The sequence below is a fragment of the Bos mutus genome, chromosome 26 (assembly GCF_027580195.1).
Source record: "Bos mutus isolate GX-2022 chromosome 26, NWIPB_WYAK_1.1, whole genome shotgun sequence".
Taxonomy (NCBI): domain Eukaryota; kingdom Metazoa; phylum Chordata; class Mammalia; order Artiodactyla; family Bovidae; genus Bos; species Bos mutus.
The window spans coordinates 19,192,076-19,219,320 of NC_091642.1; the positions used below are offsets into that span (position 1 = coordinate 19,192,076).

Below are 27,245 nucleotides of genomic sequence, written 5' to 3' on the forward strand. Positions count from 1 at the left end.
AATTTGTCATTTTCTTCTCATCTTAGAAGTCTATATCAGTTATAAACATAATGAGTGTCTACCTACATAATGTCTATACATATTTTAAAACTTTATAGTAAAAAAAAAATTAGGTTAGCACTCATGGGGATTTCTCAAGAATCATTTTCCTTCATACTGTTCAGTTTGGAGCAAAATAAACGTTTCTGCTCTGATTACCACATCATCACTTGAAAGATTAGAACCCCTGCCTAGTGGCTCAACCCTGGTCCTTAGATAGGAATTGCACAGCCTTGATGACAAAGGCCCCTTGGGCAGACTTGGCTGTTCCGTGCAAACTGTCCCCAGTGCTGACTTTGTGCTTATTCTCTACCGTCTCCTCAAAATGTTCAGCTGTGCTTGGTTGCTACTCTTTTCAAATCAGAATAACTTTCAAAGGAGTCCACTGCAGCCCCGACTTGAATCTGGGGAAAGGAGACTTCCCCACCAGCTGCAGGGGAGGGACAGCAGAACCTAAGAGCCACAGGAAGTCACAAGAGGAAGTGGGGCACCAAAGAAAAAACGATCACTGAAATTCGCAAAGATCACCGGAACACATATTTGGCAAAGTGCTATTCTCTGCTCCCCAGTGATATGGTCTTCTGTTTGTTCTTTTGGGCAGCGCAATAAATGTGGTTTGTCATTGACAGAGGAGATGGTCTTGGTGGAGGAGCTGCATCTGCCTGCCCAGCTCTCCCTTATAACACAGCACAAACCCCCAGCATCACGATGAGGTGATAGAGGACATCTGTGGACCAGACAGGAAAGGAGACAGAAACAGTTCAACAAGGAGCAAGGAGAACTCAGCAAAAGAGTCAACATCAAAGAGTCCACTCAAGGGCATTGAGTGGGTTTTCATAAAACTCTGCACCTTGTATACATAGTCAGATTGTTTCATCCTCCAGGGTTTCCATAGCTCACCTTCATCAGTGCAAAGAACCCAACAGATAAGCTCAGGATATGGAACTCTGACAAATGGGAACCTGAACTTAAATAATATAGTGATGGTGCTTTTCACTGTATGGTGTTAGCTGTAGAACTTCCTTTAAGAATGAGAATCCTGGTTTGAGAATCAAATCATAAAGAATTGATTTGTACAATTTCCTGTAATATGAGAGCAAAGCCTACATCTGTGAGTTTATGAATAAATAGAACTGGCTTGCCCATCTTCTCGCATAGCTACCTCCTTCCTCTAAGAGGCTTCTCGGGCTGCTGTCTAAATCACTATTCAGCTCCCATCCACCCCACTTCACACACATTAGGAAGGGCAGGAGCCCTGCTTGCTTTGTTCACTGTAATAGTCACACCACCTAGAGGAGTGCCTGGTACAGAGTCAATAATTATGGTTGATATTTACTGGATGTTTGCTGCATGCTGAGCATTGTTTAGGGCTCTTAGCTGTAATAGTTAAGCCACACAACAACTTCTGTGTATGAGATGGGCAATTATTAACCCAGCTTCAGAGAGGAAACTGGGGGATGCATGGGTGAGGTCATGGCTCAAGGTCACTCAGTTCATGACGGCAGGGTCACAGAAGGGACTAGAAATATTTGTTGAATGAACAGATCATTGAAAACTCAAGCTTTGCAAATGCAGAAACCCCCAGGAAACCACCTGGTGATGTCTGTGCTCAGACTTGGTGGGGATGGGGGTAGGGGTCCCGTTCTGCTTCATCCAACTTGCCCCCAGCTCCTCCCTCCCTTCCGAGCTCAGGGGCTGGTTGGAGAGAGACCACTACCTCCAGTCCCCCTCCACCTCATTCAGATGTGCTTTAAAGTATACCTTTTAATTCTTAAGGGACCAAAGGTAAGCTTCTTTTAAAACATAAGAGGAATTTGCTGTATGGCTCAGGAAATTCAAACAGGAACTCTATCAACCTAGAGAGGCGGGCTGGGGAGGGAGATGGGAGGGAGGTTCAAAAGGGAGGGGATATATGTACACCTATGGCTGATTCATGTTGAGGTTTGACAGAAAACAGCAAAATTCTGTAAAGCAATTATCCTTCAATAAAAAATAAATTAAAAAAACACATGTGCATGCTAAGTCACTCCGGTCATGTCTGACTCTTTGCAACTCTACGGACTATTGCCTGCCAGGCTCCTCTGTCCAGGAAAGGTTACTGGAGTGGATTGCCGTGCCCTCCTCCAGGGAATCTTTCTGATCTGGGGATCGAACCCTGCATTGGCAGGTGGGTTCTCTACCACCAGCATCACCTGGGAAGCCCCTTTGAAACACACATCTGCCTGTTAAAAACATTGCATGGAGCTCTTTTCCTTACCTGAGAAGCTATAGAGACCAGAGGATCCCCTGCCTGTAGTGAGTAAAGAGAAAATGCAGAAGCTTTAAGAAAATATCACAGAGGGAGCAGCTGTGTTCCTAAAACACAAACCTGACTGATTTTCCCCTGATTAAACCAACCAACTCCCCACTGCCTTTAGGACAAAATTTCTAGCAGGCTTGACAAGGCTTCATCTCACCATTCTCTTCTCAGCTGTCTCTAGCAGGGCTTGGTAAACTTTCTGGAAAGGGCAGGTGATAATAAATATTTTCAGCTTCACAGACCACATGGTCTCTATTGCAACCACTTGAGGTGGTTGAAAGCAGGTGGAGACAACCCCTAATTGAACCAGTGTGGCCATGTTCCAGTAAAACTTTCTGTAGAAACACCGAAATTTGAATTTCATATAATTTTTGAGTGTTATGAAATACTGTTTTGATTTTTTTCAACCACATAAAAAGGAAAAACCATCCTTAGCTTGCAGATCATACAAAATCAGGCAGTGACTGGGTTTGGGTTCCTGGCCAGAGTTTGGTGACTCCAGCCTTGCCGCAGGCTTGCCCACCCTTGATGTCACAGCCCCTTGAGGGCCTGACTTCAAGACGACCCACAGAGGTCTTCCCTAAGCCTGCCTAGGTTGAGTTGCCCATCCATCCATTCCCATAGACCCTGCCTCCCCCACCACGATGAACAGTCACCTCCCTTTCCCTTAGCATTTAGCATCTCTCTCTTTGCTGGATGGTACATTCTAGAAGATGAGACCCATATGTGGCTCCTTTATTTCTGAAACACCAGCACCAACCCAGGCCGAGCTCGCTCCTTTACTGGTTTGTTGAATTGCCCTGGATGCCCTGCTGCTGCTGCTGCTAAGTCGCTTCAGTTGTGTCTGACTCTGTGCGACCCATAGACGGCAGCCCACCAGGCTCCCCCATCCCTGGGATTCTCCAGGCAAGAACACTGGAGTGGGTTGCCATTTCCTTCTCCAATGCATGAAAGTGAGAAGTGAAAGTGAAGTTGCTCAGTCATGTCCGATCTTTGCGACCCCATGGACTGCAGCCCACCAGGCTCCTCTGTCCATGGGATTTTCCAGGCAAGAGTACTGGAGTGGGGTGCCATTGCCTTCTCCCTGGATGCCCTAGTAGCTTTGTTTTCTATTATTATTGCCTGCACATCGTGTCTGGAAGTTCAGCACTTCCTAGTCCCTGCGGGGCATTGGAATTGCAGCCACAGGCCCAACTTTTTAGGGTAATTAACAAACTTCCCCACCGCCCCCAGGTGGGGAGACTTGTTGCGGGTAAAGGTTGTGTCTACAGGCACAACTGGTTTGGCAATTCAGTGAAAATGCTCAAACTGGCCGTGCCTGTGAACATAGCCCGACATGAAGGCAACCGTTTGGAAAACAGAGACGCTTACTACGGAGGGAGAGCTCCACCACCAGCACGCCCCCAGTCTGGTCCCGGAGGAGGCGTTTCCGCTTGTCACAAGTCTGGAGACCCAGCAGAAGCCAAGGGGAGAGGAGGGGAGGGCGGAGGTGGGATCAGAAACAAACACAGGAGAGAAAAGAGATTTTTTTTTTTTCAAAAGTCACAAACTTGATGGAGTCAAAATTCCCCAGACCTCAGATACTAGTTCCCTTATTCTTTTATAACCAAGAGAGAGATGTATCTCATCCCTTCTCTGACTTGACAAAAAGGAAGAACAAAAAGGAAGAAATCTTTCCATCATGAACTCTTCAAGCTGGAACAAATCCACATAGCGTGTGGGAACACTTTTGATGAGAAGTAAGACTTTTGCCCATAGTTACTCTTGTCAGAGTGGTCTGACATGTGGACACCTGCAAAATGTGTTCCAGTTCATTTTGTTTTTTAAAGGTAATACCAATTATCCTTCCAGGATTGTCCTTCCAGGAACAGTTAAATGTTTCTCTACTGCCTTCCCTTTATCTGTGTATAAGTGACTACTATCTGGCCAAATAGGGATCAATAGAAATAGAGATTATCATCTTATATCTGTTGGTTACTACAGGTGAGCAGGTACCCTCTTCAGAAACACTGTGTCCCTCCTCACCGAGGTCTCTGGTCCAAACAGATTGGAGGAGGTAACAGTTTGGAATTAAGCGCTTTGAGGTGTTTAAGGAAGTGGTTTTCAAACTGGAGCATGCCTCAGAATTACCGAAGAGCTTGCTAAAGCACAGATGGCTGGGCCTACCCAGAGTGTCTGGGGTAGGGGGCTGAGAATTTGTATCTTCACCTAACAAGTTCCCAAGTGATGCTGAAGCTGCATGGACCGCACTTTGGAACCACTGCCTTAAGGACCAGGTTCACACCAGGTCCCAATGGAAAACTGTCTCCCACCTGAATTCACTCTGCATGTTGATCTTGCAGCAACTTCTTGGGGGAGAAGCAGAAGGGAAACTGACCGCCCTGCATGAGCTACACTAAATGTGTCTGTGAAGCTGGGCCCTTTCTCTCAGGTGATCAGAACAACTATGATCTCATGTGGGAATTCCTACAGCATCTCTCTGGTCCCTCACAAGTCCCAGAGATGGACCCTCAGGCTGGTAAGTCAAGAACTCAAAATACCTTTGCCTTCCATCCAGAGCTTACTGCTATCACCTGGATTTTGAATTTCCCATATCCTTTTAACTTTTCCAAAGCATTTCCACGTCTGTTATTGCTTTCATTTTCTCTAACACTGCTCTCTGAAGAGAAGGGCCGCTATTACTCATCACCACTCTATCCTTAAAGATGGGAAAACCAGGCTCAGGGGTTAAGTGACATGGGCCAGACCATGTAGCTTGTTGGTGGCGGGGCAGAACCACTTGGGACATCTGCTCCCACCCTCAGCATCCTTTCCTCCAGAATGTCCTCAGCACACACCTACAGGGTCAAGTGATAATTTCCTAGCTTAAAAAAAAAATACAGCTTCTCAAATACTGCTCTCCCTCACCCCCAGGCTCAGGTAACACTCTTGTTCTGGGGAGGGGTGGCTCACCACGGGGCAGGAGAGCTTCTCACTGTCACAGATGAACGTCTCGCAGTGTAACCACACCTTGGATAGTTTGGGGATGTTCTGGAACCGGAAGGCATTGAATTGGAAGGTTGCCCTGTGGTCTTTCCCGTTCTCATGCACAAGGACGGTTTCATCTGTGGGGCAGCTGGAGCACACAGGGTGGAGGGAGGGAAGTGGGGGAGACAAGGTCACCTCGTGAACTCCAGCAAGAGTATCTGAGGCAAAGTCACGCATAGCCCCCTCTGGGCTGTTACACAGCACACTCTCCTTTTGAAGCTCTTTGGGGGCACCTCACTTGTCTTCGTTTCTCTGGGGTCTCTGAGGAGCTATGAGATGGCTGTGGTCATCCCTAGTCTACAGACAGAGTACAGCCAGGGTGAAACAACTTTGAGAAGCCACACATCTGGTAAGTCATCACATCTCTGTCCCAAAGAAATGAAACCCCCAAGATAGTGTCCTTGGCGGACTGGAATGTGTCCAGACTCTCAGCATGTGTCCAAAATAGAGACAGTGGTGCTAGGAGCAGCATTTCCCAGTCTGCTGCCACAGCCACCTCTGCCCAGGTCACACCCAGCATATTGCTGTGTGTGTATTGTGAGGTTTTGCCACTGGGAATTTGAATTTATATTACTTAAGTTTTATGTCCATTCTATTATATATAATTACTTTGGTAAAAAGTGATATTTTTAATATGCGCACAAAAAAAAATGGCTCGAGGGATACTACCTAAATAACCCTGGCTATTACGGACTTTTTTTTTTTCTTCTAAATTTTCTGTAAGGAGAATGTGCTATTGGGAAGTTTCAAAATTCCAAAAGTATATTGCAGTAAAAGAAAAAAAAATGATAACAGATGGACATGGGTTGAAACCCATAGTTCTCACCTGGGGGCCATTTGGCATGTGGTTGTCATGACTTGGGGACTGGGGAATGCTCCTGGCGTCTAAAGGGTAGAGATCAGGGATGCTACAGAATGTCTTGGAGGGCACAGGACAGACCCCACAACAAAGACTGATCCAGCCCAAAGAGTCCATGGTGTTGAGATTGGGAAACCCTGGTTTAAGCACAGTAATTTTTCATTTGCCCAGCACATATGGATTCTCTACATAAGTGCCAGACATTCAACCAGGTGTTTGGAAGAGACACAGTGTTTCTTGGGAATATACAGAGGCCCACAGAGTGTGGGGACTTGCGTATAGGTGACGGTGAGCATCAGGATCTGTCCTCTGGAACAAAGGTCTATGGGTTCAAAAGCTCAAGACCAGTGAACAGCCCTGCTTGGACCCCAAAGTTCATGCCTCTCCTGGCGTGTGCCTCTGACTCTACTGTTGTTCCAACTCAAGACATACAACAGAGAGCAGAGCAACCACCCCAGGGAACCTTCATGGTGGACCCTCCCTTGCCCCCTCTATCAGAATCAGACATTAGGGCCAAATTAGAGGTAGGACAGAAGGGATGTTAACTCTGAGAGTCATTGAGTGAAATGAGGCCTGAACACTGCACCTTTTATCTGACCAAGGCTGGAAGCGGGGTTCTGTTGGTGGAGGCCTCTGAGCGGTGACAGAGCTTAGGGCATTTTCTGAGCTGTGAAACAAGACTCTTGAAGGATCATTCGGTCTTTAAACCTGAGATCCTCATACGAATTCAAGACTAAGTGCTTAAAATAGATCCTTGCTGCTGGAGTGTCCAAGGCCGGGTGTCAGCCAGTGGAAAACAACGTAAGCAGAGCTTTGTTGGCGGGAGGCAGGAGGTAAGCCATAGGCAGGCCTAGATGCCTTGGCACTTCCGACTGTGGCATTTGCCTGTCCGTGACAGGTAGCTCAGGATTGTAGAACGTCCAGAGGGAGGCTTTTACATCGTCACCACTGGAGTCTCCTTTCTCCACCTGAGGTCAAAATTCCTGACAACCTATTTATTACAGTCTCTCCAGGCATTTTGAAAACTGGGCTTTCCTCCCAAAGGGCCTGATGTGAACCAAAAGCATGTGGAAGGTTATGGAGTGGACTTTCTAATTGTCCCTCCTTGGCACTGGTCTTTGTGTATGTATCTCCAACTTCAAGGGGCCATTTCAACTAGGCAGAGTTTGCAACTATATCGGGGCTGCTTTGATTTAGCAGCACTTAAATGCATATTCCCGGGGTTCACCCTGGGATCTCCTGAAGTTGTAGGTTTGCGATGTGTCTGCATGAGTAGCAGGCACCCGAAGGAAATCCTGTGCACACTAGAGTTCGAGGACCACTTGTAGAGACTACCCCAAAGTCACAAGCATCCCCTTTTCTGTATCACACATCTGCTAGGTGAGCAAGAGTATCAGAACTATCTGAGGAGACAATTCCATGATGTGTCAGAAGACTTTGCCCTTGGTTGGCTAGTGTTTGAGAGAGGTTCCCAATGCCTGTTGGTAATTTCAAGGTCCCTACAGGTCAATAATTTATTTTAGAGTCTCTCTGAAGTCATTGGATTTGTACCTACAACAACAAAACCTAAATGGCTCATTCAATAACATATGAATTAAGGAGCCAAACTGAGCTCTCATCCCTGCAGGAAGATAGGTGGCTTGCATGTGGCCCTTACTGACCGGTCCTACCTGGTGTTCTAGGGTGATGTGTGCGTGTGTGTGCATGTGTGTGCGTGTGCGCACGTGCACTCAGTCGTGTTCTACTCTTTGCGACCCCATGGACTGTAGCCTGCCAGGCTCCTCTGTCCATATGCTGCTCAGATCATCATCCCTTTACTATCTTAGACTTGTGGAATTTGAATCGGCTTGTTCCTCACTTTCCTCATCTATAAAATAGTGATTATTATACTACCTACTTTCTAGGAATTTTAATGATATTGAAAAAAGTATTTGTAAAATACCTATCTAGAGCAGTGTCTGGTATGTTGTAAGAGCTATATGAAGTGAAAGTCACTCAGTCGTGTTCAGCTCTTTGCAACCCCGTGGACTATACAGTCCATGGAATTCTCCAGGCCAGAATACTGGAGTGGGTAGCCTTTCCCTTCTCCAGCAGGTCTTCCCAATGCAGGGATCAAACCAAGGTCTCCAGTATTGCAGGTAGATGCTATACCAGCTGAGCCTCAAGGGAAGCCCAAGGGCTGTATGAGTGCTTCTTAAATAAATATAGATAAATATCCAAAGTGGCTTTATCTTTGATATCTCATCATCTTTGTCCCTGGCCCCTGTATTTTTGCTTAGCCCTGATGAGTTCCAGTGTAATTGTCTGCTTTGGTTTGGGGAATGGCCTCTTCTGAGTTTACTGTGTGTGGACAATGTGTAAACTTCTGAGTTTACTGTGTGTGGCCTCTTCTGAGTTTACATTGTGTGGACAATGCCTGCATCTCAAGTATACTCATCTACTCATCTAGTATACTCATCTACTAGCATACTCTAGTATACTCTTTTGCTTTCCAAAGTTACAATTCTAAGTGTTTCTAGACAACTGTCATCTCAGGGTCAGCATGTCATCACGAACTCAAGGAGAATCCAGATTCCCTTACCCAGAACCTCTCTTCCCTGGGAGCTTACAAACCATTCCTCATCTTCACAATCCACAGTCAACAGTAGAAAGCATTCTTTGTCACGTGATCTTCAGATGCTGTGCCCTGTCCTTCCCTCTACTATATCCGATCAGTTGCTCAATTTTTATTGCTTCTCCCCACTTGGATGGCGTTGGATGACCTTCTTTTCATTCACTTAGCTACAATGGTCTTTATACCTCTTGTGTACTGTTTCTAAACCATCTATGTGTGATTTCTAGAATCACTTTTCTATGCTGTAATTCCAATACTTTAGTCCTCTACTCCAAATTTTAAGAATTACCCATGGAATTATTAGTAAATAAAAACAGTGATATTAAAATTGATTGGATACCAACCAGGTACTATATGCTAAACTTTTTACATGGACATCTAATTTAGTCCTCATCTGGGTTCTGACGTCAGATGGACTGGATTTGAACCCAATGTGCCCATTTCCCCATAAATACACACATATACTAATTATGTGACATTACTTAACCTCTCCTATGCCTCAGTTTCCTCATCTGGAAAGAGGAGATGATAGTAATCATACTCACTTGTCAGGGAAGTGAGTTAGTACATGATAAAGCTCTCAGGATAGTATCTGGTACCTAGAAAGCAGTATGTAAGCTTTTCCTGGTATCATTACTCAGTTTGGAAACACAGAGGAAGTCACTAATGTGGCCCCAACAGGCTCCATCTCTTCCTCCCAAGCCGTCCTGAGCCAGAGTCACCCTGGATCACCTGGTCCCACCACTCAGGCTTGTGATCCAGAGAACGGTACCTACCCCTTGTTGATCAGCTGCCACTGCAAAGGATACATGAAGTCAGCCGAGGGTGTGGCCCAACAGCTGTTCAAAACCACTTTAAACCTGAAAATGAAACAAAACACATCTCACTTTAAGCCTGAGAATTATATGCCTAGAAACGCTGGGTGATTAAAAAGCCTCTGGTCTGGTCTTTTTTTGTCATCTTTGTATTTACAAATACAGACAATAAGAACACATACTTACCTAATGCTTAACCCTTTGGCTTCTACTCCTGCAAACAGATCTGAACCGATTTCGGATGTCTCCAGGATAAAAGGCGCTTCTTTCTTAATGGAGAACTTGGCATTCTTTGGAAGGAAATTGACACTGGGCATTATGATCTGTCAGGATGAGTAGTTTGGTCTGACAGGAGTAGATACATCAGGACGGGGTTGGGGGTGGGGATCAACCCAAAGACACAGGCTCGGGAGGCCACAGTGAGACCCTCGGAGGCCAGAGAAGTGGTACCTCCTAGGATCCTGGTGCCATCTTAGCATGGATGAGGACATCATATAACTGGGTTTGCTGGTTACAGTGAGACAGGTACTGTATGTCGCATCCATGCCGATGAGGAGCAAGACTTGCTTGATGGAAAAAGAGTGGAATCCAGCAATGCTGGATTTCCTTGAGCAGATTCCAGCTTGGATTGGAACGTTTTTACTTTTGATTCCCAAGTCAGTTAACAATAACAACAGAGACAACTTTCTGATCACCTACTACGTGTCAGGAACCGCTCTCTATGTTGAGAGACTAAGTCAGGCCGTCCTGTCTGTCGAGATTTATCAGTGAACAAGAAGAGAGCTCTGTCTCCAGCCACCTGACGTTCTAGCAAGGGAGTTGGACAGCAGGCAGTAGGTTAAGTGAATTACATGGTTAGGATAGACTATAGTATTTGATATAGAAAAACTATGGAAAAAAGTGTAGAGCAGGGTGAGGCGGATTGGGAGTACAAGGAGGGGACAGGCTTTAATTTGAAATACAGTGGTTGGGAGGCTTCCTTGAGGAAGTGACATTTGAATCAAGACTGGAGGGAGGAGATGCCAGGCAGGCATCAGGCCATGCAGGAAAAGGCCCTAGGGGGAGAGAGTGGCAAGCAGGACAGCAGGGTGGCCAGTCTGCTGGAACGCTAGTGAATAAAGGGGAGGTGGGGAGAGGCAGGGAGTGAGGAGGGCAGGAGAGGAAGTTAGACTGTAGGGGTGGATTCAGGAGACTATGGCTTCAATTCAAGGACAGCTGGGACTCATTGCCGTGATTCAAGTACAGGGGAATCAAGACAAGGATCCTGGATTAATCCTAGTTCCCATCACTAACTTGGGACACATCACGCAAGCCAGACTTTTGATCCTTAGCATTCCCATCTGCAAAATGGGAATACCTTTTGCCTTCGTCTGCCTTGCAGAAATGTTTCTATGATGCTGGCTATATGCAATAGGAGCATAAAGCTTAGACCAGGATACTAATGATTTCATGAACTTAGAGATTTACAGGACTGCAATGGGTAAACAATGACAGCAAGGACATCTAGATAAAATAGACCTTAACACCCTAAGGGTCAAATTTAGGGAACTGACAAGAGGGTTCAGAATCATCTTCTAGGGTCTCTTACATTATCTTATCAATCGCAGGTCCAGCCAGGGCCTCCTAACTTGGTCACCCAGAAGTCAATTTTTTTCTTTCCCTTCTCTCAGCCCCCGGCACCATTTAAATGGTTGTAATGATTAAACAATAACATTCTTAAATATAAGTGATCAGCTTAATGTGCAAGTTGAAGTGGCAGAGGATAGTAGCTTCTAATGTTCCTTATTATTTTCTGAGATTTATTTTATTTCAAGGGACAGTTTCCAAATGTAGGATCTACCTGGGGATGATAATACCATCACCAATGTAGCCGGAGGTACTTTTCCTGGCCCCCATCTCCTAGGAACCAGGAATTGGAATACTGGAATGCCTCCACTTGCAGAGGAACCCTCCTGATTGTTACAAAGTGTCAAACACAATCTTTACCCTTAATTCAATTTCTGAGAAGAAACACCTTTGATGGTCAGTTTCTCGACTTCTCACCTGACAGAAGGCAATGCTCAATGTGCCCCCACTTTCTTGATAACACGAAAACTAGGGACCTATGTCCAGAGAACGTCACCCTTTAATACCCAGGCAATTTGTTTTGGCAAATTCTGGGCTCCACCTTTTAGTAGGAGCATTAACCCAGGGGATCATACTCAGAGAAGAGTGAATAAGATGATGAATGGACCACCAAGAGCGGGATGATATTTCGTTTGGGAAAGACAGGCTCAAGCTAGTTGAAGGACCTTCAGCAGTATCATTTCAGAGGAGAGAATTGGGACCAATGGGCCAGAGTTCAGGACGCCAGATTTCACATGTTGACCTAAAATGGGAAGGCCCAATTTGTCATCGTCCTTGGAAGAGAGAGGGAGTTCATCCCCCAGCAGTCTTGCAGAGGGTTTGGGGCATTAGAAGGAGGGTCTACATTAATCACCTCTGAGGTTTGTTCTGACTCTGGAAGTCTATGATTTTGGTTTCTATTTCTTACATTTGTTCCATCCCAACTTTGTCATTTGTTTCTGTCTAACTAAAAGCAACACCTATACCATTTTGATTGAATAAAAGTCAACCTAATCCCACTCTGACATTGACGTTAACAATGCTAGAGCTAGGAGCTCTCAGTTTCCAGTTTGAATGAGGTCTGGAGACTTCTCTGGTGATCCAGTGGCTGGGACTCTGATTATCCAATGCAGGGAGCCTGGGTTCAATCCCTGGTCAGGGAACTACACGCTACAACTAAGACTAGACATAGCCAAATAGATATTTTAAAAATGAGGCCAAAGTTTACAACTATGAGAATGACTACTTCCTCGGACACTTATTTGTGCCAGGAACTGTGCAAAGTGTTTTATAAGGATTATTTCATTTAACCCTTACAACCTCTTGGCTAAGTGCTGTTATTATCCCCATTGAACAAATTCGTAGGTGGAGACAAAGAGGAGTTAACTAACTTGCCCAAGGTCATACTACAGTAACTAGGGGACCAAGCTTCCAACCTGTGGTCTGATGTCAAGGCCTATTTTCTTAACCTCAACGTTAGGCTACTTCTGCAAGTTGACTGCCTTCCTTTATTTGGAATTGAGAGTCAAAAAAACTTTTCACCAAGAATACCAACTACAGAACCACTCGCAGTAACAAGTAGAAGAAATGGAGAGAGAGGAGAGGAAGCAGGCTGAGCAGAACTGGTGGTTTTGGAGCCCAGCCTTTGGAGCTCTTGGAATCCTGGGCAATTAGCAGTGCTCGATTCCACTGCCCCAGGCAGGGTACTGCTCTGTCTCTGCTAATTTGATGGAAATTTATGCAGGGAGCAGCTGTTGCTTCAAAAGCACACAAGAATGCTCTGAAAGTGGAAGAAGGGAGGAGAAGAAAAATACCAACCACATGGGTAAGGCACAGGAAACCGAGCCCATTGTGGGAATGTTAATCAGCACCAAAATCTCGGTTGTAACCTCAGAGCCCCCTCGATGCCAAGGTTCATTTGTCCTGTAAGGGTTGTGTTGGGCCCTAGGGAAGGCCTTAGCAAGAGCTCATTTCTAGCAGTTCAAGGAAGCAGTCTGTCTAGCCCAGAGGATGGCCTGGTGATGCTGAGAACATGCTTCCTGATTTTTGTTTTTTCTTTAAAAAGATCTAAGGTTTGATATTCATGTCTGAAACTTCGCTCCACATAACTGATGGTGAATGATGCATTTACACAATCATGGTGCCTCTCCATTTCCACCTGTCGTAAAATCTTCATGGGGTCATATCTACAGTTTTATCTGGTTAAAGCAACAATCCTATACTTTCGGACAGGGACTCAGTAGTTAAGATAACCCATCATCAACATGTCCCCTGGGTCTGTTGTCATGTGTAAAGCTTATTTTCCTTCCTGGAGAACCCTCCTCAGTTACTTCAGTGGTTTTGCCATTCTTTCATCACCCTGGTGATCCACATTGCGTCAAGCCCCTGCCAGTATAGGTCAAGAGTTGTATGGGATTCCTTTTCTCAGGACTTAATCACTAGTGGTGTGTAGCCTGGGGCAGATCTAGGTTTTGTGGGACCTTGAAGCTTATTTAGAGAGCCCTCTTGAAAGAAAAGAATTAAAACTTTGAATACAAAATTAGACACAGGGCCTTGAAAAGGGCCTGTGCATGTCAGATTGGAGGAGAAGGGGATGACAGAGCATGAGATGGTTGGATGGCATCACCAACTCAATGGACATGAGTTTGAGCAAACTCCTGGCAATGGTGAAGGACAGGGAAACCTGGCGTGTTGCGGTCCATGGGGTCACAAAGAATCAGACATGACTGTGCAACTGAATAACAACAAAGAATGTTGGGAGTCATGACACTTACGCTTCATTCCCCGCATAGGAAGTTTGCCCTGGAGACCAGTGTTAGAAGACCTTGTTCGAGACTGGGAACTGCTATAGACCACAAGTGGGGTCTTGAGCAGATCATTTTCTCATTGGGTTTTAGATCCTTTTCTGTAAAGTAAACTAGGTTATTCTAGGATCCCTTCTATGTCTCACCTTCTAAGTTCAGCAGATTAATAGCTTCCAGAGAACTGGCAACTGGGCTCCCCCTGTGGCTCAGTTGGTAAAGAATCCTCCTGCAATGCAGGAGACCTGGGTTCAATCCCTGGGTTGGGAAGATCCCCTGGAGAAGGGAAAGGCTACCCACTCCAGTACTCTGGTCTGAAGAATTCCATGAACCACAGTCCATGGGGTTGCAAAGAGTCGGACATGACTGAGTGACTTTCAGTTTCAGGGAACTGGTAAAGTGAGTTCCAAGAGTTCAAAGTCAGTGGAGCTCCAGGTAAGATAATTGTTTCCTTTATGAAATGAATAGGTTGCACTTGATGGCCTTTAAGGCTATCTTCCAGTTCTAATCTTTTACGTAAAGATTTCTATTTCTGATTTCTGCCTGTGGTTTCCTTTAGCCAGCTGGGCTATTGCCTCCTCACTGGAAGCTGCGGATCTAAAAGACAAAGCACCTCTGTAAAAGGAGGGCAGCTGGGCTAATGGCCATTGCATAGGTGGTTTCTCTGGAGTGCTTTATTCTGAGTGCCTTTAGCTTCAGTGTCAACACAGGCAGTATGCTGAAATTAGACAAAGAGGAGACCCACGAAGCAAAGGGCTTTGGAGACCAAAGACCCAGGGAGCAGCAGCCACCCTAACCTTTCCCCTTAGTGCTGTCCAGGTAGGAAGCTCACTACGCTGTGCCCGAGGTTTTAACAAGAGTTGGATCCTGAATTTAAATCTCTAGAGTGGGTTGTAGTGGAAACTAATCTTGGTTAGGAATTAGACTGTGGCTGTCTTTACCACCTACTGACCTTTGGTAACTCACAAGATTTGTCTTGTCTTGATTTTCTCATCTGTGAAATGGGAAGATTAACCTTATTTCTCTGTGACACCTTTTCTTTCTTCCATCCAATCTATAAGTCTGAATGTCTGTTGCATCCAGTCTTCAAAGAGGCTTAACACTAGACCAAAGCTTATGATTCAACACCAATTCAAGAATGGGCTTTCACATACAGCTTAGAGGAGAACAAACGCTGTGGAAACATCCCATCATCTCCTGTAAAGGCCACGGGGCAGCAGTGGGGACCTGGAGACCACTTACAGTATAGAAGTTGAGAGACAATTGGCTTTCAAACGTGCCCATGCTCCCGTTCTTCACATGAACAGTGGCCACTCTGAAAAGGGGAGAGAATTTTGCATAAGGACTGAAACACGCCTGGTTGACGGGGACTGCAGAGCACGCGCAAGGCAGCCAGCCCTCCTCTCGTAGAGCAGCTTACCTCTGGTCAAAGGCAGCCTGGTCCACCAGGTAGGTGGAGTGATAGGTGCAGGAAAAGGAGTAGTTCACGGGCTGGTTCTTGACGATCACGGTGCTGTCGTTGGAGACGATGTGACTGTAGAAGTGGTAGATGGGGGGCTTATACTGGAGAAAGGAAGCAGGCAGTTAGGGTAGCCCTTTACCCCCATCATGTGAGTGAAAGTTCTTGGAAAAATGATGGACGATGGCTCAGAAGAAAGTCCATGGGGAGACATAGATGTTTGCCATTGATAGAACACCCATTCTTGTTTGTAGATGAGCTGATCATTTTTGTAAAGAGTTCCTAAGTCTATTCAAGATTGTTTATAATAATCTAAGTTGAATGTGGTACACTTAAAATAAAAATCCATATACCTATCAGGCTTCTGACCAAACAACTGGTTCAAGAATCTCTTATCTCCCAACATCAACTTTTTATTTATTTCCCCTGCCCAAGTAATCTTATGTGACACCTTCACCTATCTCCCAGCTCTAGAACATTACTGCCTAGTTCTTGGTCTTTCCTTCTTCCAATCATAAGCGCTAATCCTGAGATTCTTTCCTCTGACTTCTTAGACTTTAAAATCACCGAATATTAGTTAAAGGGGATCTCCAATACTCACTTGAGAAGTGATCTGCCTGAGACCACACAGATGATTTCTAGCTCATTTTACCAGGATATTAAAAAACGAGATGTTTTTGTTAATCATGACCATGATTCTTCCCACTAGATCACTGAATCACTGAATCACTGTGGGGCTTTTAGGAAGTGAATGTGGCCCCAGGATCTGAGACCTAGTAGATGTACCCTCTCCTACAGTCAAGGCAGTAGGGATCCTAGACCTAGCCTTTCTTCATGATTGTATTGCTACTGGTTGTGGCCTTGAACTGTGACTGGGAAGTCTCCAATTTCTCCTCCATTCCATAAGGACACTTGACAGGAGGTATGGTTCCTTTTCATTCTGATGACCTATCCTAGGTACTTCACAAGACCCGACTATGGGCTGTGTTATACTTTGGTCTCTCCTTTAAGATGCCTGCGAAATGCACTTTGCTACCACTTCAAAATCTAGAGTAGAAGATGGCCCACCTATCCAGCCCAGAAAGAGTGGCAGTGATGAGCACATAGAGCTCCAAGTGACACGGAAGTGGGAAATGCATCGAGTTGGCTGAAAGATGTTACAGAAAACCCTGAATGAACTTTTTGGCTAAACCAATAGTTTGTTCTGCTCACAGAGGTGGTCTAGCCGCTCAGGCAAAGAATTAGAAGAATAAAATTTAAATCCCCAGAGTCACCTAAACTAGGCAGAAGAGAAGAATTTAAATAACACTCACATCTCAGGAAATTTGGAGGTCGGGACTGACTCTTAATTGGACAGTGGTGAATTTTGAATCCTTTGAAGGATGGACCGCAGACGGGCCTACTTTCCTCCTGTTAGCAGCTCTTCCCTGTGTAGTTTGGGCTTACCTCAGACTGGGTTCCACAATAGGACTTGTTTTTAGGTGACAAATCTGGGATTACGAATTGGTAGTAGCCTGCTTCATGGACCCCATTGTAACATAGCCCTCCAAGTGCCAGCTGGTGCACTTCCCATCCATAGGGGCACTCGGGGATTTTAGTGATGATTGTTTTGGGATAGCAAAACACGAGAATGACATCTGGAAAGATGAGAGACAAAGTTTCAAATTGGATCTGGTAATCATATTAATCTACATATGGTGGCTCCTATTTCAGCTGAGCATGTAATGCAGTTGGTTAAAAATATTTTCCCCACTATTCTTTATGAGCTGTGATGAAAGTTCCCCCCAACATCAGTCACTAAAGTTTCCCATTTATAGGTTTTGCAACCTCGGTGTAAAATCTGCACTATTCTTAACATGTATTCAAAACTAGTCCACGTTTAAACTCGAACATATTTTAAGGAATGTATTTTTGAAACCAGATTGAATGAATTGGAAATACATATATATTTCAATCTGGTTTCATAAATATGTATATACATATTTTTTAATCCCACGAAATGAGCACATTAAAGTTAAAATGTCAATTTATGCATAATGCTATATAATAGTAATTTATGGCACAGCACAGAAAATCAGTAATCAAATGGACAATAGGAAAAAAAAGGTGAAGATTTTATCTCTATTTATCCATCTATTTAGCACCCTCAATGTGAGAGACATGGGTTCGATCTCTGGGTTGGAAAGATCCCCTGGAGAAGGGAATGGCTACTCAATAGAATTTTATTGCCTGGAGAATTCCATGGGCAGAGGAGCCTACAGTTCATGGGGTCTCAAAGAGTTGGACACGACTAAGCACCTAACAGTTTCACAATTTTAAAAAGTGTAAGTTTATCCAATATGTTGGTACTTTCTGCAGGAAAAATCGAATGGACATTGGGGTCCTTAAGTGCTTCTGTGTGTGTTTGTCACTCAGTCATGTCTGAACCTTTGCCACCCCATGGACTGTAGCCCATCAGGCTCCTCCATCCATGGGATTCTCCAGGAAAGAATCCTGGAGTGGGGTGCCATTCCATTCTCCAGTGGATCTTCCTGACCCAGGGATCAAATCCAGGTCTCCCGCAATACAGGCAGACTCTTTACCATCTGAGTCATTAGAGAAGACTATGTGGCTACATAACAGCATTTTCCCAACAATATAAGTACAGAGCTTTGAGCTCTGGGAAGATACGCATCAGGAAACAGTCCTTTCCAGGAAAATGGGGTAGTACCAGAGCATACCTGCTTTATTTGGAGTGCAAGATCTTGCAGAGGCTTCTGCGAAGACAGCCAACAGGACAAAGGCCCTCATCACCATTGCTTTTGCCAGGTGGCTGAATCAAGCTGGCCAAACGTTCACAGTCTTGCCAGGGCCTGAGCCTTGATCATTCTAGGTCAGAGATATATGCAAGAAATTAAAATCAAGGGTGAGAACAAAAGCAGCACAATCCTAGGATACTGGTCCTGTCTCCCATTTCTAATGGCTCCTCATCTGGGCTGGGAGGCAAACGTGAGACTCATACCGCAGAGAGCGTCAATTTCACACGCTGCTGCTCGTGTTCCCAACTGTTTCATTCTCCCAGACTGGAGGCTGCCTCTCAGGTGTTCCTCAAGCCTCTGTTCCCAGTCCTAGCTGGACTTTATATAGCCTGAGTGTGTAAAAGAAACCTACTCCAGATAAATCACAATGAGCACGCATTATCCACTGTGGGGGGAAATAAAAGGCAATCTTGCACAATAATCCGATGGGAAGCTCAGTTACGGCCACTTGAGGCTACTTTCTTTTGCTTCACAAGAGTTGGAGAAACTTTTTTTAAAAACTAGTTTTTAAACCAGGAGTGAAATAAAAAGTTGGATTTTTTTCCTCCTCATCATAAAATAACTGTGATCAGAGGCAAACTATTTTGTGCACGGTTCCAGGTTGCAGTTTTTTTTTTTTTTTACCTCTTGTTTTCTTAGGTTTATTTCTTGCTTTCTTATTTTTTATGCGTAGGTGATCTAAACTGCGAATGTAGAAAGACGTTAAGTCCCACAGTGTTATGCCTGATACTAAAGAAAAAGCAGGCTGTTTGTGTTCATGCAAACATGTTAAAGATTTTTTTCTCTAATATTTTATAATAAACCCTGAACTTCTAGAGTTTCATCTAGAAGTTCATCTAGAACTTCATTCTGAAATACAACTTTGCTTGTAGACACCTGAGTTTTCTAAAGTCTCGTTAGTCTCCCAGAGTGATGATACTGGAAGAAGGAACTTAGAAAGACAATTTAAAAAAAAATTTTTTTTAAATGGAAGTATAGCTGATTTACAGTGTTGTGTTAATGTCTGGTGTATATCAAAGTGATTCATATATATATATATTCTTTTTCATACTCTTTTCCATATGGTTAATTATTTAATATAGTTCCTTATGCTCTACAGTAGGACCTTGTTGTTTATCAATTTTATATATAGTAGTGTGTATGTGTTAATCCCAAACTCCTAGTTTATCTCCCCATGCTTCCTTTCCCTTTCAGGAAGCATAAGTTTGCTTTTGTGTCTGGGACTCTGTTTCTGCTTTGTAAATAAGTTCATTTAGATCATACTTCAGTTTCCACATATAAGTGATATCATGACGTTTGTCTTTCTCAGAAAGGCAATCTAATGACTCAGTTCTTAGTCACCAAAGTCTCCCCAGAAACAACAGATAAAATGCTGCTCTTGCAAATTTCTAAATATATTCTCTTGGAATTTTTAGCACCAGGAAATTTAAGAATGAAAAATAAGAGTTTCTTGTAGCTTTTGTTTTTAGAGGAAAAATAGACTCTTTTATCAAGCAACTGTGAGCATACTGTACAGAAGCCACTATATTAAGCATTTTGAGAAGACAGATGTAAAAAGTGTAGAAAAATGCCCTGCAAGCAGGAGTTTACAATGTAGTTGAGAAGGTAAATCCTGCACAGTGCCTCAGAGTTAGAATGCTTGTTAAGTCATTGTTCTGTTAACCTTATCACATTTCGTTAGTTTTAAGATACATGTCTCTCCCTCTGAGTGCATGTAATTTAAAGTCTCAGAAACATTGAGGTGTGTCTTATAAGCAATATGAATTTACAATATGATAGAGATCTTTATATCATCAAAATCTATTGTTGAATCAATGGTGTAGCTTACAGTGATGTGAGGTCGCTCAGTCATGTCCAACTCTTAGCGACCCCATGGACTGCAGCCCACCAGGCTCCTCTGTCCATGGGAGTTTCCAGGCAAGAGTACTGGAGTGGGGTGCCATTGCCTTCTCCCGATGATACCTAAGAACTGAGGAAATAGCCATATGGCCAGCCATGATAGATTTTTGTGACTCAGTTTCCTTCTCTCTAAATGGAAGTCTCAGCCCCAACCTCAATTCAGAGGGTGGGAGAGCAAAGATGTAAAGGCTCTTGTAAACTTTAAATTGCTAGGTAAAGAAATAGATGACATAAAATGATGAGTAAAAATTTCTGGCAACCAGTATGCATCCCTGAGTTGATTTTTTTTTTCCCAAGGGAAGTACCATGAAGTGCCCATGGTAGAGTCATGCAACATGAGACATGTCTATATTGTATAACACACATGCAATGAGTGTTTTTTTTAACATAAAGACTGAATGGGCTGAAGAGGGGAAAAGGAGGGAACACATTAATGCTTCTAATACTGGCATCCAGTTCAGTGTGACCTGGAAGTATCAGCATGTTTTTACTGGTCTCTGCAACTCATTTGGAGAAGGCAATGGCAACCCACTCTGGTACTCTTGCCTGGAAAATCCCATGGATGGAGGAGCCTGGTAGGCTGCAGTCCATGGGGTCGATGAGAGTCAGACACGACTGGGCAACTTCACTTTCACTTTTCAGTTTCATCCATTGGAGAAGGAAATGGCAACCCGCTCCAGTGTTCTTGCTTGAGAATCCCAGGGATGGGGGAGCCTGGTGGGCTGCCATCTATGGGGTTGCACAGAGTCGGACACAACTGAAGCGACTTAGCAGCAGCAGCAGCAGTTGCAACTCATTACAGGCATTACTTCCTGAGCAATAAATGGCACTTGAATCTCACAGGCATGCGTGGATTCTGAGTTTCTCTTTCCTAGGACTTAGCACTATCTCTGAGCTTCTTCCTCCATCTACTTTTTAAAACATATGTTGAGTACCTACAGTATACCAGGGATGAGGCCCTGGGAAGACAAAGGCAAGTTAGCAGAACTAGGAACTGGGTGGGTGGATGGGGTGGGTGGGATGCACAGAGTGATGGGAATCTGTACAGGGAACATGCGATGGGAGAAGGGGAAAGGGAGGGTCAGCATGCTTGACAGAGTAACAAGTAAGCCTAATGGCATAAGAACAGCCACTCTGATTGGACACAGATGATTATTGATCACTGATAATTCAGTGTTGATCTTCCATGTATGTTAGGATCCTTGTTTCCATTTCAAGATAATTCTTTTTTAAAAAATTATTTATTTATTTTAATTGGGGGCTAATTACTTTACAATACTGTGGTTTTTGCCATACACTGACATGAATTCTTTTCACCGATCTTCAATACGTCCTTCTTTTCAGCCAACCTTGGCCCAGTCCAATCAATAGGATCATCTGAACTCATGAGGAAGGGCAGAATTCACTCACGAAAAGGGTTTCAGGGGAACTACAGACCTCTCCCATATCCCAGTGGAAATATCTGGTGGATGCCTACAAGATGCCTGGGATCAAAAGCCCCCCTCTGCCACTTACTAGCTGTGTGTTCTTGGGCAAGTTACTTAGCTTCTGGGAGCCTTAATTTCTTCCTTTCCTGAATGGCTATGATCATATCTATGATAACAGTTACTCAGAGTATTAAAAGAAATATAAATCAGTTTACATACAGTGACTACTTTTTTAAAAAATAAGATTGACTTTGTTTATTTTAAAAATTTATTTCCTTGTTGTTTGCTGTGCTGGGTGGTTGCTGCTGCGTGCGGGCTTCCTCTAGTTGCGGTGATGGGGGCTACTCTCTAGGTGCAGTGAGTGAGCTTCACATTGTGGGGCTTCACTTGTTGCTGAGCCTGGGCTCTAGGTGCCTGGGCTTTCAGTGGTTTTGGCCTGTGAGCTCAGTAGTTGCTGCATGTGGGCTCTAGAGCATGCGCTCTGTAGTTGTGGCACATGGGCTTAGCTTCCCTAAGGCAAGTGGAATCTTCCTGGACCAGGGATCGAACCCACGTCCCCTGCATTGGCAGTGGATTCTTAACCACTGGACCACCAGTGGGAAGGACCAGTGGGAAGTCCTAGAATGTCTTATTGTCCTCTACAGGGGCAGAACATCAGGGAAAACTTTGGTTTTATGTGCAGTTCTACTTGGAAAATCTGAAGCGGGAAGCCTCTTAGGAGTGGATTGTCACTGGATGGTACATGTTAATGTCATTAGTGCTGAATTATGTCATAGGTAACTAAGAGCACAGGTTCTGGAATTAGAGGTTGTGGCTCTGTCACATTTCCAATTGTGTGATATTGGGCAAGGAAATTGACCTTTCCAAGCCTTCAGTTTCCAAGTCTGTATACTCAGGCTCCCCATCTCCTGTGGCTGTTGCAAGGGCCTGATGAAACTATGCCCCTGAATTGCCTAGCACTGTGCCTGGCACACAGTAAGTGCTTGACCCACATCCACTGGTTTATTCATCTGAGGTTGGTGCCTTCAGGCTGGGAAGACGTGTCACTTGTGTTCCCGTATGAACTCCGGCCATTTTTCTAATGGGAATGTGTCTCTCTTTAGAAGCCCACCTTCACAAAGGGCAGGTGCTTTTGATTTCTAAAGAAGCCCGGTGATGATAAGATCTTGCCTACAATTTCTCGGAGGGGGATCCAGCTAACAGTCAGGTACATGATACTCCTTTCAAGGACAAGCTGAATGAAGTCAGGGAAGCAGAGTTAACTTTTGTGGCAGGCTGGTCTCTAGATGTTTAATTTGCATAAGAAACAGAATGGGACAAAACGTACTCGGGCCAAACAGTATTTGATACTTGCTCTGATAAAAGGTAGGAGGCTCCTATTTTTTCTTGGTAATTACCCACCATTCCATGACCTTACCCCATCCCCTCTCTGCTTTTCACCACTCCTCTCCCTTCCTGAGATGATGGAGTGAGAGGGGTACCACTGGGAGATGACCCCAAAGCAACATCGCCCACTGAGGTCCACGGCTATGTCTCCATAAAACACAAAATGGATGGGAAGATTTTTAAAATATCAGGATCTTAAAAGAGCCCCTCCAAAATGGCTTTATGGCAGGCTCATCTGAAAGATGTTTTGTCTCTCTCTGTCTTTCTGTTGTGAATTGCCAGGCAATAGGAGGTACCAGTTCTATTCAAAGGTCTTGCATGATTGTTGCAAGCTGGCCCAGATGCAAAAGTGTTGCCATCTGCAGAATTCCAATCAACGTTGTCATTCATAGCTCAGGAATCTTATAGGTGATGAATCATGATGATAAACAAACCAGTAAACTCTTACTGGGGTAACAGATGGTACTTTGAAAATGAGACCAATAAGCGTGCAGTAAATTTAAAAGGCTGCTTTGTTAACTCTGTTTTTAAAGCACACTGTTTCAGGTTCTTTAAATGTTGGCTTTGTTGAACGGACTCCATTGTTTCCTTTAAGTCCTGAATCAAGCCTTCTTCTACTTTGTTGGAGACTCTCTTCGCCAATTTGCAAATGAGTGGGTGTTCCCTTGCAGGCCTCAATGGCCTACGCCTCTCACAGTTCTCCAAAGAAAGTGGTGTTTCTCTCTTAGCAAATGCACTTCATAAAGGAGAATTGAGAAATGAGTAAAGACCCTCTTCTGACAGAGCCTCCGAAAATCAGAACAAGGAGCTCCACCGCTCCCATCACTCCCCAGACCCTGTAACCACCAGTTACATCCATACAAATGTAACTACATACTAATTGGCTTTTCCAGGCTTATCTGGCTCATCTCTAAGCAGGAGATAAAGCTTTACTTTCTTTCTCTGAGGACTAGAACCCTCCTCCAATCATAGGACTGAAGAATTAAAACAGCTCCTCCTAAGATCAAGATTAGGGATATTATTGCTGGTCTAAAACATTCAAGGCAAATAATTTGTTCTGTTCTGAAAACTTCTTAGAGTATCATCTATTTATTCTTTCATTCATTTACTCACTCATTCATTCACCAGATACGTAATGAGTGTCTGTAATGTACCAGGTAGTAATTAAATACATATATATATGAATATCTACCTATCCATCTCCTACTTGGGCTAAATATAAGGATATTGATAAAGGACACAAGAAGGCTTTAAAAATAAAGAATAATGAGACAGAGAAGAGGCATCTAATTTAGATGATTGAGGAAATCTCTTTGAAGAGACTTAAGATGGGACCTGAAGGATGAGAGGTTGCGGTAGATGCTGATGGGATGTGTGTGTGTGTGCATGCACGCTTGTGTGCATGTGTGTGTGTAGGGACAGAATATTCTAGGCAGTGGGTAGGGGTATGGCACTTAAGGAGGCTCTGATGTAGGATGGAAATAATACATTCACCAACCACCATATAGTTTTTATTTTAAAGCTCTTTTCCCAGACACCCAAGCAAGCTTTCCTTTTTGACTTGAAGCACATTTCCTCTTGCTTGGGCTTTCATATCTTCAGCATTTCCATCCTTGGTAGATAGTGCCAGTCTGAGTTTTCTTTCTCTGGCAAATTAGTGTCATTCTGGTTATGTACTCATTTATGTCTGACTCTTTGCTACACCATGGACTGTCGCCCACCAGGCTCCTCTGTACGTGGAATTCTCCAGGCAAGAACACTGGAGTGGGTTGCCATGCCCTTCTAAGGGATCTTCCCAACCCAGGGATTGAACCTGTGTATCCGACATTGGCAGGTAGACTCTTTACCACTGGCGGCATTGGGGAAGCCCCCATTCTGGTTATAGATTTATAATTAAAATTGGAGTAATTGTTCCATGGATCTTTAGAAACTTAACACTGATTCACAGACTTGCCCTCTAGGATCCATGTTTTGGTTGACTGATTTTTCTTTTCAAAAACTTCATGGGGAGCCTTCTCTTACCCAATGAGCCACTTGTGACTTCTTCCTCGCTCCCGGACAAAGTCTCATGAAGTCTGATATCTGTGTAATTGTGCCAGAGGTGGAGTGAGTTTCATCTTCCTTACTGTCTGTGATGTTAGTGTAGACATACTGGCTAGTCCAGTTCTCAGGTAGCCAGAGATGGGTGGAAGTAAGAAGCAGCAGAAGAAAAGAACCTATATAGTGATCTTGTCTGCTACTGCTACACAACTGTGCAACTGTAACCACATATCACTTTGTTCTCAAATGCCTATATGCTCTTGATGGATACCAGGTACATCAGGTATATGGCACACATACAGTCACTTCCCCCTCTGTATGCATGCCAGATTCACTCATCAGGAAACTCTTTTCCTTTGACCTCAAACAAGACCTTAGAAGCATTATTAACACTGTACTTCAGACACTGTTTGAATCAGTTAGAATTAGCATATGAGTTGAAACCCATTCAGTTATTTGCAGTATAAGCAATTGGATTGCTTCTTAGACAGAATTACACCATTAGAACGAATGCCCTTCTCCTATATAGCATTTATCATAGTATGACTTCAGGTTTTGGAATGAACCTCCTTCACCAGAATGAAACCTTCATGAAGGCAAGGGTTATATCTGGGTGTTTGCTTAAAATTAAATCCTTAGCTCCCAGCACAGTAGCTAGCCAATAGTTGGTTCAGACAATAATTTTTGAATGAGTGAATGACACAAAGTTGTTTTTTGGGAGAAGCCAAAGGACATTTCAAACTGCAAAGCAATTTCTGTCAGACACAAACCTCTATTGAAGGCATTCTGGATTTCTTTGTTGTTGTTGCTATTTGATTGCTAAGTTGTGTCCAACTCTTTTGAAACCCCATGGGCTGTAGCCCACCAGGCTCTTCTGTCCATGGGATTTCCCAGGCAACAATACTGGAGTGGGTTGCCATTTCCTTCTCCAGGGGATCTTCCTGACCCAGGGATTGAACCTGTGTCTCTTGCATTAGCAGGGTGATTCTTTACCGCTGAACCCCCAGAGAAGCCTTCTGGATTTCTATGTGAACTCAGTTCGATTTGGCTAGTTAGCATATAATGACCTGATCAGACTTTCCCTGAAGCCCTGAAAATGTGTGTCTCTGATTTTCCTTCAGCCAGATCTTTGCAGTCAGTACTAGTTCTCAGTACCTGGTATGATTACAGCAGCATCTGCAGGCATCATTGTTTAAGTGTTTCTGAAGAGAGGATCATTTCCATATTGCATCAAAGTGGTTTCTGTAGTGTATATACCCACCAATGTTCCCCCTTTCCTCTAAGAACCAAATAGCATCCTGAGGTGGAGAAGGAAGTGTTTCAAAATCCTGCAGCCTGCTTAGCACTCTCCTGTAAAATGCATGCTGAACGTTGTGATTAAATGTTTTAAATGGTCTCATGTACCAAATTCTGAGTAGTCCTGTTTTTCTGTTTTCCTTGACACTGTATGTGTGGATCCCATTTGTCTAATAAGCTGGCTGAACAATGTCTTTAAGTCTAATTTGCATCTCAGTGAATACATTGTGCTTTTCTGAACCTTGAGAATTACCATGTCTGTGTTCAACATTTGGGGAAAATTGAAAACTTGGGAAGTTACAAAGGTAGTTTCTACTATTCCTATAAAATAGGCACTCAAAATAGTTTTAAAGACTAAAAGGCAGGGTAATTCCTGGCAGTCCAGGGGCTAGGACTCCGTGCTTGCATTGCAGGGGACATTGATTTGATCCCTGACTGGGAAACAAAGATCTTACAAGTTGCATGGCATGGCCAATAAAATAAATACGTTTTTTAAAAGACTACAAGGCAATAGTTTTGATTAAAGCAACTAATAAATCATGGCAAAATTCCCATCTTAGCATCTATAATTCATTACTTACAGAAGGAAATTAGAGCAATAAGTTTATATTGTAGACTTTCTGTGTATGGTAATGACCAAAAAAGAAAACCCTTTCATTAGGTTGATCAATCTTTTGATTAAAACAAAACCCTCTCATTGAATTGATCAGTCTTTTGATTTCTGAGATGAAGCTCTTTGCTTGTACAGCCAGAGGAAAATGGTAATGCAAATGGATTTATTGATCAATAGCTGCAGAAAATGAAAGCGTTAGTCACTCAGTCATATCTGACTCTTTGTGACCCCATGGACTGTAGCCTGCCAGGTTCCTCTGTCCATGAGA

General features: G+C 43.9%; 1 protein-coding gene across 1 annotated transcript; it reads right to left on the minus strand.

Annotated features, from left to right (window-relative positions):
• Nucleotides 1-716: 716 nt before the first annotated feature.
• Nucleotides 717-18,314, minus strand: TECTB (tectorin beta). Its single transcript, XM_005906834.3, has 10 exons — nt 18,239-18,314; nt 16,965-17,155; nt 15,480-15,622; nt 15,302-15,374; nt 9,840-9,943; nt 9,615-9,698; nt 5,291-5,453; nt 3,710-3,782; nt 2,297-2,329; nt 717-766 (listed from the first exon to the last, which is right to left on the minus strand). The coding sequence occupies exons 1-10, from the start codon at nt 18,312-18,314 to the stop codon at nt 717-719; spliced, it is 990 nt and encodes a 329-aa protein (XP_005906896.1).
• Between the last annotated feature and the right edge of the window lie 8,931 nt (nt 18,315-27,245).

What these genes read in the sequence shown, in the direction of transcription:
- TECTB (XM_005906834.3), bottom strand. Translation starts at nt 18,314, where the DNA reads ATGGTGATGAGGGCCTTTGTCCTGTTGGCTGTCTTCGCAGAAGCCTCT. An exon ending in ATTGTGGAACCCAGTCTGAG is followed by an intron (nt 15,623 to 16,964) that starts GTAAGCCCAAAC and finishes TCCTTTCTCCAG; the next exon opens with TATAAGCCCCCCATCTACCA. An exon ending in AGAAGCTCTCCTGCCCCGTG is followed by an intron (nt 3,783 to 5,290) that starts GTGAGCCACCCC and finishes CTGGGTCTCCAG; the next exon opens with ACTTGTGACAAGCGGAAACG.